The sequence below is a fragment of the Pipistrellus kuhlii genome, unplaced genomic scaffold (assembly GCF_014108245.1).
Source record: "Pipistrellus kuhlii isolate mPipKuh1 unplaced genomic scaffold, mPipKuh1.p scaffold_m20_p_20, whole genome shotgun sequence".
Classification (NCBI taxonomy): Eukaryota; Metazoa; Chordata; class Mammalia; order Chiroptera; family Vespertilionidae; genus Pipistrellus; species Pipistrellus kuhlii.
In genome coordinates, this window is record NW_023425516.1 from 5549529 (window position 1) to 5562517 (window position 12989).

General features: G+C 50.1%; 1 protein-coding gene across 1 annotated transcript in view; it reads right to left on the bottom strand.

The window, feature by feature from the left end:
- GLB1L3 (galactosidase beta 1 like 3) overlaps positions 1 to 1820 on the bottom strand; it is an 18162-nt gene extending 16342 nt beyond the window's left edge. The window contains 3 exon segments of the mRNA XM_045585359.1: positions 23 to 112; positions 700 to 912; positions 1798 to 1820. Coding sequence (XP_045441315.1) covers positions 23 to 112; positions 700 to 912; positions 1798 to 1820 — 326 coding nt within the window.
- Positions 1821 to 12989: the final 11169 nt, after the last annotated feature.

The window sequence follows — 12989 nt, forward strand, 5'->3', positions numbered from 1 at the left end:
GGCCAGGCCCAGGCCGGGCCACAGAAGCAGCAGCAGCACGTACTCCAGATCCAGGTTCCCGGAGAAGTCAAATGTGCCTCTCTTGGGCTCGTGGAGGTTCCAGGGGACATAGCTGTGGCAGGAGAGAGGGAAGTACAATAAGCATCTTCTTATTTCTTTCCTAACCAGTCCTAGGTCAGTCCCAAACCTATTTGAAAACCTAGGGTACCATGTTGGAGCAAGCTGAAGTGTCCCGTGGCAGTTACACCTGTATTACATGAACAGTGATTGCTTTCAACGGTTCCTTTCTCTGCCACCCGGTTGCGATCTAAGCTGTCAATGATCCTGACTCTAGATTCCTCGGATGGATGCACTAATTATCCCACTCACCACCCATTCTTGGTAATGCCCATTAAAAATGTAAAGAGAAGGGGAAAACACAAGTGTCTAGATATGCCCAATAAGTTATTGCTAGGAATTAATCGAAACAAGAACAGAGGAGGAGTTTCAAAACGATGATGGACATAGACTAAGGAAAGTGACATCATCCGTGTGCACACACGAGAATTGTGAGTCTGAAGGGCTCAGCTGGACAGGGCTCATCGGAAGGTGGATGCTCAGGCCGGGCTCCTGACCCAGCTCAGAGGCAGAGACGGACACTCTCTCCCCGGGGCCAGTGGGCAGTGGGCAGCGAGGACCCGGAGGGCGGGCGGCACTCACGTGGTGACAGTGTTGAAGCCACAGGCCTGTAGCTTCAGGAGGCGGTCCCGCCAGTACCCCCGGGGCACCCGGAAGTAGTGGATGGAGCCCCCGAAGATCAGGAACTTGTGCCCCTCCAGAGTGAAGTGCGGGCTGCTCTCAGGGGTGCTTTGCGTCTGAAGTCCCACCAAGCGGTCCTTCAGCTCCAGAGGGGTCAGATGTGACCAGTTAAACCTGCTGAAAGAGAGAGAGAGAGAGAAAGAGAGAAAGATAAGAAGAAATAGAGATGAAGAGAGAGACAGAGATGAAGAGAGAGACAGAGAGAGAGATGAAGAGAGAGACAGAGAGAGAGATGAAGAGAGAGGAGAGACAGCCAAAACCCAGCGGAAGACATTCTTGCTAGCTCTGTCCACGCTTCTGATACTCTTTTCTCCAGAAAAGGAGATCCCTGACCTCCCTCCATCCTACTCCCCTCCCCCCAGGCAGACCTGCTCTCCTGCGGCTTTGGCCCAGCTTCCTCGACAGGAAGCTTCTTTTTCTCTTTATATGTTGCCCGAGGAGCAAAGCCTGCTGAGATCAACGGCAGGAAAAAGACGCTCAGGATTCTTTTCCATGAGAGACGCGGGCTGGAAAGAGAAACAATTCTGAGGGGACGGCACTGGCCTCATCCGAATCTACGGCCCGGAACCCGTCCCTCCAGGCAGGCGAGGGGCCCGGGCACCAGGAGGCTGGGCACACGCAGGGCTCCAGCTAGCCCAGCCCCCTCCCTCTGCAGCCCCTTCCAGTTGGGGAGAGACCTGCAGTCCTAGGAGCCTCTCAGGAGCCAGTGGGACAGGGCCCTGGGGAGGCGGGGAGGCGGGGAGGCGGGGAGGCGGGGAGGCGGGGAGGCGGGGTGGGCTCAGGGCTCAGTGACCGGGAGAGGCCCCTCAGGCACCAGGCTCAGGAAGGACAGGGTGTCCTGCCCTGGGGCAGGGGACAGACGCATCACTAAGGTGCCGGTGGAAGAAAGCTGGAGGGGAAGAGCCTGTAAGGGGGGCTGATGCATCTCAGGCAGATCTGAGGGTCCAGAAGGGCAGCGGGACCAAAGTATCCTGGTCCCAGGTAGGGGCGATGAGTCACCTGAAACGCATCGGGGAACTCATGGCCGGAGGCCAGGGTGCTGAGGTGCCACGCTGCTCCCGCCAACTCCCCCAGGGGGACCGGGTTCAGGTGCGCAGTGGGCTGTGAGCTGTGAGCCACCGTAGCGTGGCACGAGTCCAGGGGTCCGGGGAGTCCGGGGGAGTCCAGTTGCTGCTGGGCAGGGAGGACCAAGCAACAGGTCTGGGCTCTGGGCAGCAAGGTCAGCGTTCTGTGCCCATGGGGCGTGGGACTGCCTACCAAGGGAAGCGAGGCGGGAGGGTCCCTCCTTAAACTGGGTGTCACCAACCAGCCGACCGAGACAGAAAGGCAGACCTGAGTGGGAGGGAAGGAGGACAGCTTGAGCCACACCGTGTTCCAGAGAGAGGGGGGTTGTGATCCGCCCTCACAGCAACTTGATAGCAAAAGTCCTGATTTTGCCTTGACATTAATAAAAAGGTGAGCCCCAACCGGTGTGGCTCAGTGGATAGGGCGTCAGCCTGCGGACTGAAAGGTCCCAGGTTCCATTCCAGTCAAGGGCATGTACCTGGGTTGCGGGCACACCCCCAGTAGGGGGTGTGCAGGAGGCAGCTGATCGGTGTTTCTAACTCTCTATCCCTCTCCCTTCCTCTCTGTAAAAAATCAATAAAATCTATTAAAAATTTAATAAAATAAAAAGGTGAAATGGTATGCATGCCACCAAGCGCATAGGTCAGCATCATTTTACTTGTTTGGATGAAATGTCCTTTTGCCTTTTGTCATTGGAAGTAGCAAGCCTCAAGGCAGCTGATGATTTGAACTAAAACTGTTACACGAAAAATGTGGGTAGGAAGTGCTCATGAAAGAAAGAAAAAGTACAGATAAGCAAATATCAGTTGGTCTGTTAGGATAATGTTAAAAAAAAAAAAAAAAAAAAAAAGTAGCCCCAAAGTGAAGATGGAGGGGAAATACACCGAATGCCAGGGGGGCCCTTTACTTACAACATTCTCTCAGGAGGAGGCCTGTGGCCTCGGGGGCAGAAGTCTGGCTCTGACTCCGGGAATTGTATCATATGCACTTGATGAACAGGGAACTCCATTCTTCAGCCCCAAAGAGAAAGATCTGCCTGCCTAGACGGAGCCTGGGAACAGTCAAGGACAGTTCGTCCCTACTGCTGAATCCTGGACAGAACAAACTCTCTGACCTCAGTTCCGTGGGTGGAAAATAAAGTCACTCGCAAACTGGAACAGCAACCTTCAAGGTGAAAAATGTCCTACAGCAGAGGGGGCGCTGAAGTCAGAAAGGATCGTTTCTGCTGGTCCAGAAACTAGCGTTTTGCTGAGTCTTAAAATGCCTTTGGAGAGAGAGTGTGATCATGTAATCGGATCAAGTCAGTTGTTCAAAAACAGAAGGACTCTGTCTTCGTCCCAGCACGCCCCATTCCTTGCGACCCATGGTGTGGAAATGTTAAGTGAAGCCACCAAAGGTGTCAGTCCTGTGCGACTCTGCTGAGTGGAGGAGGCTCGCAGTATGTGTAGTCATAAGGGGGATGGTAGGGCAGAGAAAGATAGATGCACCAACATTCTTCAGTCTCCACGTTAAATTCTATTCAGTTAAATTAGCTTTCCTTGGCCGGGTATGTCAGTTCAGGAGCAAGTTCAACTACAATGCTTGCATTGGTTTAGAACAGTGGTCGGCAAACTCGTGAGTCGACAGAGCAAAATATCAACAGTACAATGACTGAAATTCCTTTGGAGAGCCACATTTTTTAAACGTAAACTTCTTCTAATGCCGCTTCTTCAAAATGGACTTGCCCAGGCCGTGGTATTTTGTGGAAGAGCCACACTCAAGGGGCCAAAGAGCCGCATGTGACTTGTGAGCCGCAGTTTGCCAACCATGGGTTTAGAATATAAGATTTTAAGCTCCTCCAATGTTGCGCTAAAACATTTCAATAAAAATCATGCAGCCCACCTCTTCCTTAAAAAAAAAAAAAAAAAAGTACCCAATTCCCACAAATCTGTTCTCTGTCGGACAGAGTGTCCAGTTCACTATTGAATCCTTGCACCTGCAAACCCGCCTGGCATATAGAAAGCCCCCAACAAGGGCCTGTTCACCGTGGAAGTGGTTGGGGCACCGCAGGAGAGAGTGGGGTCCCTCTTACACAGAGACTGACAGGCTGAGAGGGGAAGCTCAGGGCTCAGGCTCAGGGAAGGGTCTGGAGTCCTGGGAAATCGGTTTGGGCGACGACAGGAAACAGAGACAGAACTGGCCTTTCTTTGAGATAAAAAGATTAGAAGTTATTGGTCTATCCGAGAGCTAGCCGGGTTGGCTCAGTGGATAGAGTCTCGGCCTGTGGACCAAAGGGTCTAGCCCAGATTCAATTTCAGTCAAGAGCATGGACCTCGGTTGCAGGCTCCTCCCTGGCCTGGTCAGGGCTCCTGCAGGAGGCAAACAATGAATGTGTTTCTCTCACATGGATATTCTGTCTTTCCCTCTCTCTCCCATGCTCTTTAAAATGGGAAAATGTCCTCAGGAGAGGATTTAACAACAACAAAAACAAGGCATTGGTCTTTGTGAAACTACTGTTATTGAAGTGGGGTGGGGAGGTCCTTCGCCCCAATAGCTGCTGGAAGTGGAATCTTTAGACATCTGGAGAAAAAGAATTGTTCAGAATGGCTTGTGTGGGAGAATGAATGGGTCTGCTTTATTTTTTCTCAATTTGAAATTCTCACGATTGACTGTATTGGGGGGTTGTGGCATTTTTCAATCCATTTTGTCCTCAAAGACAAAGAGGAATGCTGGGTGCTTCCGGCTTTCAGGATGTGAGGGTGTGGCTCTGAGCCTGTGCCTCCAGGTGCATTGTGATGTCACAATGGGCCTGGGTGCGGGCCTGGGTGCATTGTGACTTCACACTGGAGGCCTGGGTGCTCTGTCACAATGGGCCTGGGGGATATATAGCTGGCGCCCAGTCCTGACCGCCACTCTCTGTGCTACGTGTTTAGCAGAAGAGATTGCTGTTCGTGTACTGACAGACCTCGGGATGGGGAGCTTATTTTCGTGTTGCAAAGGTATGTCCGTGGGGACCCAGGGCGAGCTGTCCCTTCTAATGGGCGAGGCGACACTTCTCTCCGCATCTTCTCGGCATGTTCATTCCTTTGACAGCTGTCTTGGAGAGTTGTAAATATCTAGTGCCCTGTGGTGGTCGGCACCCTCAGCTCTTAGAAAAATGCTCATGGGGAAAACATGAAATGTACGTTTTTACTTTTTCAAAAATGTATTAAAATCATGAATTACAGAAGCCCTAAGTGGATCCAGAACTGCAGAGATGTGCAGGCTGGTAAGCATTTCACACAGGAAAGGAAATGGCATTGTGGTTAGCCCTCCTTCTCTCTCTTTTATCCTGGAATGTGTATTGTTTTCAGGATAATGGGGGCCTGCTGCTTCCATTGCTGTGACAGTTTCCCATTCGTGTCTTTAGAACGTGTGTCTAGGTGTCAGTGGTGACATGGAACGCATTTCCTTTTCTACCTTCCATGTTGTCAGACATGCTCCTGTTACAGAGATATCTTTATCTTATCGTTCAACTTATTCACCTCCACAGAGGTAACGATTGTGAGAAGGTAGTGTTTTTACTTAATTACCAACCAATAGTCAGTGTGGTTTTTAAAAAAATATATTTTATTGATTTTTTACAGAGAAGAAGAGAGAGGAATAGAGAGTTAGAAACATCAACGAGAGAGAATCATCAACCAGTTGCCTCTTGCACACCCCGTGCTGGGGATGTGCCCGCAACCAAGGCACATGCCCTTGACCGGAATCGAACCTGCGACCTTTCAGTCCGCAGGACGATGCTCTATCCACTGAGTCAAACTGGTTTCATCAATAGCCAGTGTTTTTAACAGGCAATGGCAGGTGGAGAAATAGGCTCATGAAATGATGGGGACAGATAATCAAGAGGATAGAGTGTTAGGCACAGAGAAAAGTGTCCACAGGTGAGAGAAATAAAACTTTATATAAATAGAAAATTACCTCCTGTTTCATATACATTTGTAGCTTTAAGAAAAAAGGGGTCTCCCTTAAAGATGTCTTAAAATAACGCCTGGCTGTTTCCATTCTCACCCTTGAAGTGCTTTTTCTATGGCTGGTGACCTGTCTCATTATAGAAAAACTCCTATTTGGGCGGATGAAACACCCACGTGGTGATATTGATTTACGGGTCTGAGAATACAAGACTTTTCATAGATAAGCCTCCTCCTCTAGGAAGCTGGGGTCCGGCTTCTATGCACACACAGCCCGTGACCGTGTCAGGACCTGATTATGACCAGAGAACCACCCTGTGCGTGTTTGTGACCTCTGAGTGTCGGCGGGGCATTCACCAACAGCATTGCTGACACCTTTGCCTGACTCATTAAAAGTGGGCTTGGCTTCAGGTAAATGGTTGTTATAAAAAGCACAATGGCCCAGGAATTTTAAATCCTGAAGTTGAGCAATGTCTGAATCTTTTTTCAAAATATACTTTATGGAGAGAGAAACATAAATAATGAGAGAATATTATTGATGCCTCTGGCACGCCCCATATTGGGAATATCGAGCCAGCAATCGGGGCATGTGCCCTTGACCCGAATAGAACCCAGGACCCTTCAGTCCGCAGGCCCACGCCCTAGCCACTGAGCCAAACCTGCTAGGGCTGAATCTTCTAAAGTTGTGAGATCTAAGTGTATGTGTTTCACAATAAGGAACCCCTCTGACTTTGCACATTTAATTCGTTAACCCCCAAAGCAGTGGTCAGCAAACTGCGGCTCTTGAGCCACATGCGGCTCTTTGGCCCATTGAGAGTGGCTCTCCCACAAAATACCACGGCCTGGGCGAGTCTATTTTGAAGAAAGTGGTGTTAGAAGAAGTTTAAGTTTACAAAATGTGGCTCTCCAAAGACATTTCCATCGTCGTCGTACTGTTGATATTTGGCTCTGTTGACTAATAAGTTTGCCGACCACTGGTTTAGAATATAAGATTTTAAGTTCCTCCAACGTTGTGCTAAAACGTTTCAATAAAATCATGCTGTCCACTCTAGCTTTTTTTTTTTTTTTTAAGTACTCAATTCCCACAAATCTGTTCTCTGTCGGACAGAGTGTCCAGTTCACTATTGGATCCTTGCACCTGAAAACCCTCCTGGCAAACAGCAAGCCCCCAACAAGAGCCTGTTCACCACGGAAGTGGCTGAGGCACCGCAGGAGAGAGTGGGGTCCCTCTTACACAGAGACTGACAGGCTGAGATGCTCAGGGAAGGGTCTGGAGTCCTGGGAAATCGGTTTAGTTAAGAGGAAACAGAAGAGACAGAACTGGCCGTTCTTTGAGATAAAAAGATTAAAAGTTATTGGTCTAGGGAGAGCTAGCCGGTTTGGCTCAGTGGATAGAGTCTCGGCCTGTGGACCAAAGGGTCCCTCCCAGATTCCATTTCAGTCAAGAGCATGGACCTCGGTTGCAGGCTCCTCCCCGGCCTGGTCAGGGCTCCTACAGGAGGCAAACAATTCATATGTTTCTCTCACACGGATATTTCTCTGTCTTTCCCTCTCTCACACATGCTCTCTAAAATGGAAAAATATCCTCAGGTGAGGATTTAAAAAATAAAAGTCATTGGTCTTTGTGAAACTACTGTTATCAGACGAAGACGAAGTGGTGGGTCCTTTGCCCCCGTGGCTGCTGGAAGTGGAATCTTTAGATATCTGGGGGAAAGAATTGTCTGAGACTCGCCTGTGTGGGAGAATGAATGGGTCTGCTTTATTTTTTCTCAACTTGAAATTCTCACAATTGACTGTATTGGGGGTTGTGGGATTTTTCAGTCCATCTTGTCCTCAAAGACAGAGAGGAACGCTGGGTGCCTCTGGCCTTCAGGATGAGACAGTCTGGTCTGAGCCGCAGCAGCTGTGCCCCAGGTGCATTGTGACGTCACACTGGAGGCCCAGATGCTCTGTCACATGGGCCTGGGTGGTATCTAGCTGGTCCTGATGGCCACTCTCTGTGCTGAGTGTTTAGCAGAGACATTGCTAGTTGTGTGCTGACAAATCTCAGAATGGGGAACCTGCCTCGTGACAGTGAAGAAAACGGAGGACAATGAGCCAACATGACGTTCCCAGGTTCTTGTGGCTTCTGTGTGGGATTGGAACCCAGGTCCTGAGACACCAGCACCCAGAGTCTGTGTTATTATGCCCCACTGCCTTCTCGATGGTCTCATCTAAATAAAGTGTTTGTCCCTCACTCACTCTGATAAGTGTTCACATGGCACACAAAACTCCATGATATTTTTTAAGTCCAACGCTGACTCAGGTGGCACTTCTGGGAACCCCTTAAGCAACGGGTGCTAACTATTGAACTGACAATGATTCGTGCTTTTCCTCTGGCCTTTCACCAGCAAGGTGTCCATAGCGCTGTGTGGTGTGAATGCCTTTCTCACCATCTCTCCCGGTGGGTTTTCCTACAGTAAGAGATCCAGATGAGGAGCTCCAGTCTGTGCGGAGGCACTTCTACTGGCGAACCGTCCAGGTCCACCCTACAGACCAATGTGTGTCAGGTACTGTGGGAATTCCATCATTAACTTGATGCACTTTTAATAACGGCTGCACGTTCCATTTCCCATGTGTAAGGAAATACCTATCACAAGACTTTTCAGCCCAGCTGGTGTAGCTCTGTGGTTGAGCATCCATCTGTGAACCAGGAGGTCAAGGCTCCCTTCCCGGTCAGGGCACATGCCCTGGTTGCATGCTCCATCCCCAATGGGGGGCGAACAGGGGGAAGCCAATCAATGATTCTCTCTCATCATTGATGTTTCTATCTCTCCCTCTCCCTCTCCCTTTCTCTCTGAAATCAATAAAAAACACATTAATAAAAAGGATTTCTCAACTCATACCTTTACTTCCCTTCTTCCTTGGCATCTTTCCCACCCAGTACGACCACCCAGCATTGGCTCATCCGTACGTGGTACCCAGCCCCCTCCCTACACCATGGCCCCTTGTCCACAGCAAGCAGAGCTCCCTGAGGAACTCATGGTGAGCAGCCACCCGTGCACTGACCGTTGTTCTGTGTTTCCCTAGGTTCAACTGAGACCTTCTCCGAGACACATTTTCCAGGAACAAAAAGACCTCGTCTTCCGGTAAGGCCCCCTTCGTTCTGTTCTATTGAAATGTTGCTCTCCTAGTGTCTCCCTGGTGAGTCCACTTCACATGTAAGAAGCTGACAAGGTGAGTGTACAAGACGTGCACGCCGCCCTGGGTTCTGGGAGTGAGGGTTGAGGGGAAGTCTTCCACGGGCTCATAACCGATAGAGGGAGACGTCTCATGGTGACAGCACCCAGGACGGAAAGTATAGCCCGCAGAATGCAGTCAGTTATATTGTATATCTCATTAAGTAATGGTTAAACCACTTAACATTGGCATTATCTTTAAAAAGTTATATTTGATCACATAGATACCATGTTCTGGTAGATTACAGACAAAGAGTTGATTTATTGGTATGTTCTTAAAGTCATTAAGCATTGGCACAGGTAAGGCCAAAAAGGTGGATTTTGTTTGGAGAAACCAATGAATGACCCTGGAAATGAATGAAACAACTACACTACCTTGGAGATTCTGATTTAAAATATATATACTGCCGAAGCCGGTTTGGCTCAGTGGTAGAGCGTCGGTCTGCGGACTGAAAGGTCCCAGGTTCGATTCCGGTCAAGGGCATGTACATTGGTTGTGGGCACATCCCCGGTAGGGGGTGTGCAAGAGGCAGCTGGTTGATGTCTTTCTCTCATGGACGTTTCTAGCTCTCTATCTCTACCTTCTTCCTCTCTGAAATATCAATAAAATACATTTAAAAAAAAATTAAAAAAAAATATATATATATACTTACATGATTATGTTTCTCTCGCAGCCAATGTATTTTCCGATGAACTATCTTCCCAAAGAGGAAGCCTGCATTGCTATAAAAGCGAGAGATAAAAAGCTCTTCTGGCCGGATTGTTCCCGTTTTTCGTCCTCCAACCTTTATGTGAGGAGGCATTGAAGAGGTAGGTGAAAATTAGCAAGCATTTCCCTGCCCGAGTGAGAACGCTGTCAATGCTTATTCTACTAGGAGAGCCACTGCATCCTTGTTTGCTCAGAGAACCAACAGTCCATCCCAATTCTAGTCTCGGTCAACCTCGGTTCCTGGTCCCATGTGAAGTGTGCAGAGACATAGCGGGCACGCGTGGGATGTCTGTATTTGTGATGTTTACACAAGGGAAGACACTGAGGAACACGGGGTTTGGGTCAGGCTGCCGGGATCTAATCCTAGCTCTGTGGCTTAATCGCATAGTGAACATAAGCTTATTCCTCGACTGCCTATCAAATGGCGATGAACTGTGCACCTGTTCTATGAGGTTATTATAAGGTTGAGCTACATAAAATAAGTGTTTTGTTTTTTAAATATATTTTTGACTTTTTACAGAGAGGAAGGGAGAGAGATAGTTAGAAACATCAATGAGAGAGTCATCCATCAGCTGCCTCCTGCAAGCCCCCCACTGGGGATGGGCCTGCAACCAAGGCACATGCCCTTGACCAGAATCAAACCCAGGACCCTTCAGTCCTCAGGCTGACGCTCTATCGACTGAGCCAAAGCAGATGGGGCCTGATCAAGGGAGTTTTAAAAAATATATATTAAAATGGACAAAATATCCTTTCTTCCCAATTCACTATTGAATTGGCTGTTATAGTTATAATATCCATGAACTGACTTAGTTTTCTTCATGCATGGAAAAACAGACACAAACATTGCTATCTGTTTTGTGATTTAAATCATCACATATTAATAGAAAGAATGTGTTTTTTGTTTTTAATTCATCTATTAGGTACTTTGTGTTAGAGGATGATTTAACCATTGCTTCGCTTTTCACCATTATCATCAATGAATGCCTACTCGCATAGATGAGAATGTTAGTCAAGGGACACTCTGGGCCACTGGCCGCTGCCTCCACCTGCAGCCCAGCCCGAACCCGGGACACCACCCAGGGCACCAGCCCACCAGCCGCGGACCCGCCGCTTCCATCGGCCCAGCCCGGAGCCGGGACACCACCCTGGGCCCTGCCGCCTTCATCGACCCAGCCCAGACTGGGGACACCACCCTGGCCCCTCCGCCTCCATCTGCCCAGCCTGGACCCGGGACATCACCCTGGGCCCCAGCCCGCCAGCCGCCGACCCGCCGCCTCCATAGGCCCAGCCCGGACATGGGACACCACACTGGACCCCAGCCCGCCAGCCGCCAACCCTCCGCCTGATCGGCCGAGCCCCGACCTGGGACACCACCCTGGACCCAAGACCGCCAACCACCAGCCCCGCCGCCTTCATCGACCCAGCCCAGACCCGGGACACCACACTGGGCCCCAGCCCACCAGCCGCCAACCCAATGCCTCCATCAGTCCAGCAGGGACCTGGGACAACATCCTGTGCCCCGCTGCCTCCATGGGCCCAGCTCAGAGCCGGGACACCAGCCTGGGCCCCTCCACCTCCATCTGTCCGGCCCGGCCCTAGGACACCACCCTGGACCCAAGACCGCCAACCGCCGACCCGCTGCCTTCATTGACCCAGCCCGGACCCGGGACACCACTCTGGGCCCCGCCGCCCCCATGGGCCCAGCCCGAACTCGGGACACCACACTGGGTTCCAGCCTGGCAGCCGCCAACCCAATGCCTCCATCGGTCCAGCAGGGACCCGGGACACCACTCGGGGCTCCAGCCCGCCAGCCACCGACCCGCTGCCTCCATGGGGCCCAGCACAGACCCGGGACACCACCCTGGGCCCAGCCCGCCAGACGCCGACCCGCCGCCTAATCGACCCAGCCTGGACCCGGGACACCACCCTTTGCCCTGCCGCCTCCATGGGACCAGCCGGGACCTGGGACACCACCCTGGGCTCCTCTGCCTCCATCTGCCCAGCCCGGACCGGGGACACCTCCCTGGGCCCCGCCGCCTCCATGGACACAGGCAGGACCCGGGACACCACCCTGGACCCAAGACCGCCAACCGCCGACCCGCCGCCTTCATCAACCAAGCCAGGACCCGGGACACCACCCTGGGCCTTCGCCTGCAGCTGTCCCCTGCAGCCCGGAGCCGGGACACCATGCTGGGCCACTGCCTTCTATAGCTGCCATCTCCCTGGAAATGCTTCTCCCTGTCTACTGTGCTGCTGTGTCCGCCCTCCGTGGGGACCCCTCTGAGGCGGTGCAGCTGCCGCCCTGCTGCTCCAGGAAGGCGGAGAGCCCGAGGCACACTGCCCAGCCGCCTGCCAGTCAGAGGGCGTCATGTCTTCATATGACGATTCAGGAATGTTATATTTATTCTAAGTTTTTCTTCAGTTTCTACATATTTTGAATTTTTCTTCAATTTCTACATATTATGAATTTTTTTCTTCAATTTCTCCATATTTTGAATTTTTTCTTCAATTTCTACACATTTTGAATTTGTTCCTGATGAATTTATTCCAGCATTTTATCTCTGCTGTCCTATATTTATCTATTCCTTTCATTTATAATAAACTTTGTTCTTTTGTCTTTCATATGTCTTTTCATATATCGCCCAAAAATGTCCACTACATGTTTTATAAAAATATTAACTTTGCCTGTCAGAATGGCCAACATCAACAAATCAACAGACAAGTGTTGGCGAGGTTGCGGAGAAAAAGGAACCCTCGTGCACTGCTGGTGGGAATGCAGACTGGTGCAACCACTGTGGAGAACAGTGTGGAGTTTCCTCAAAAAACTGAAAATGGAACTCCCATTTGACCCAGTAATCCCACTTCTAGGAATATATCCCAAGAAACTAGAAACACCAATCAGAAAGGATATATGCACCCCTATGTTCATAGCAGCACAATCTACAATAGCCAGAATTTGGAAACAGCCTAGGTGCCCGTCAGCAGATGATTGGATCAAAAAACTTTGGTACATCTACACAATGGAATACTATGCTGCCATAAAAAAGAAGGAATTCTCATCATTTGCAGCAACCTGGATGGAATTGGAGAGCATCATGCTGAGTGAAATAAGCCAATCAACGAAAGAGAAACACCACATGACCTCACTCATTTGTGGATAATAAAGAGCATTATAAACTGATGAACCAAAAGATAGATATAGAGACAGTATATCAACAAGTAGACTGTCAAATTACAGCGGGGAGGGGAGGAAGATCTGGGGGAGATAAT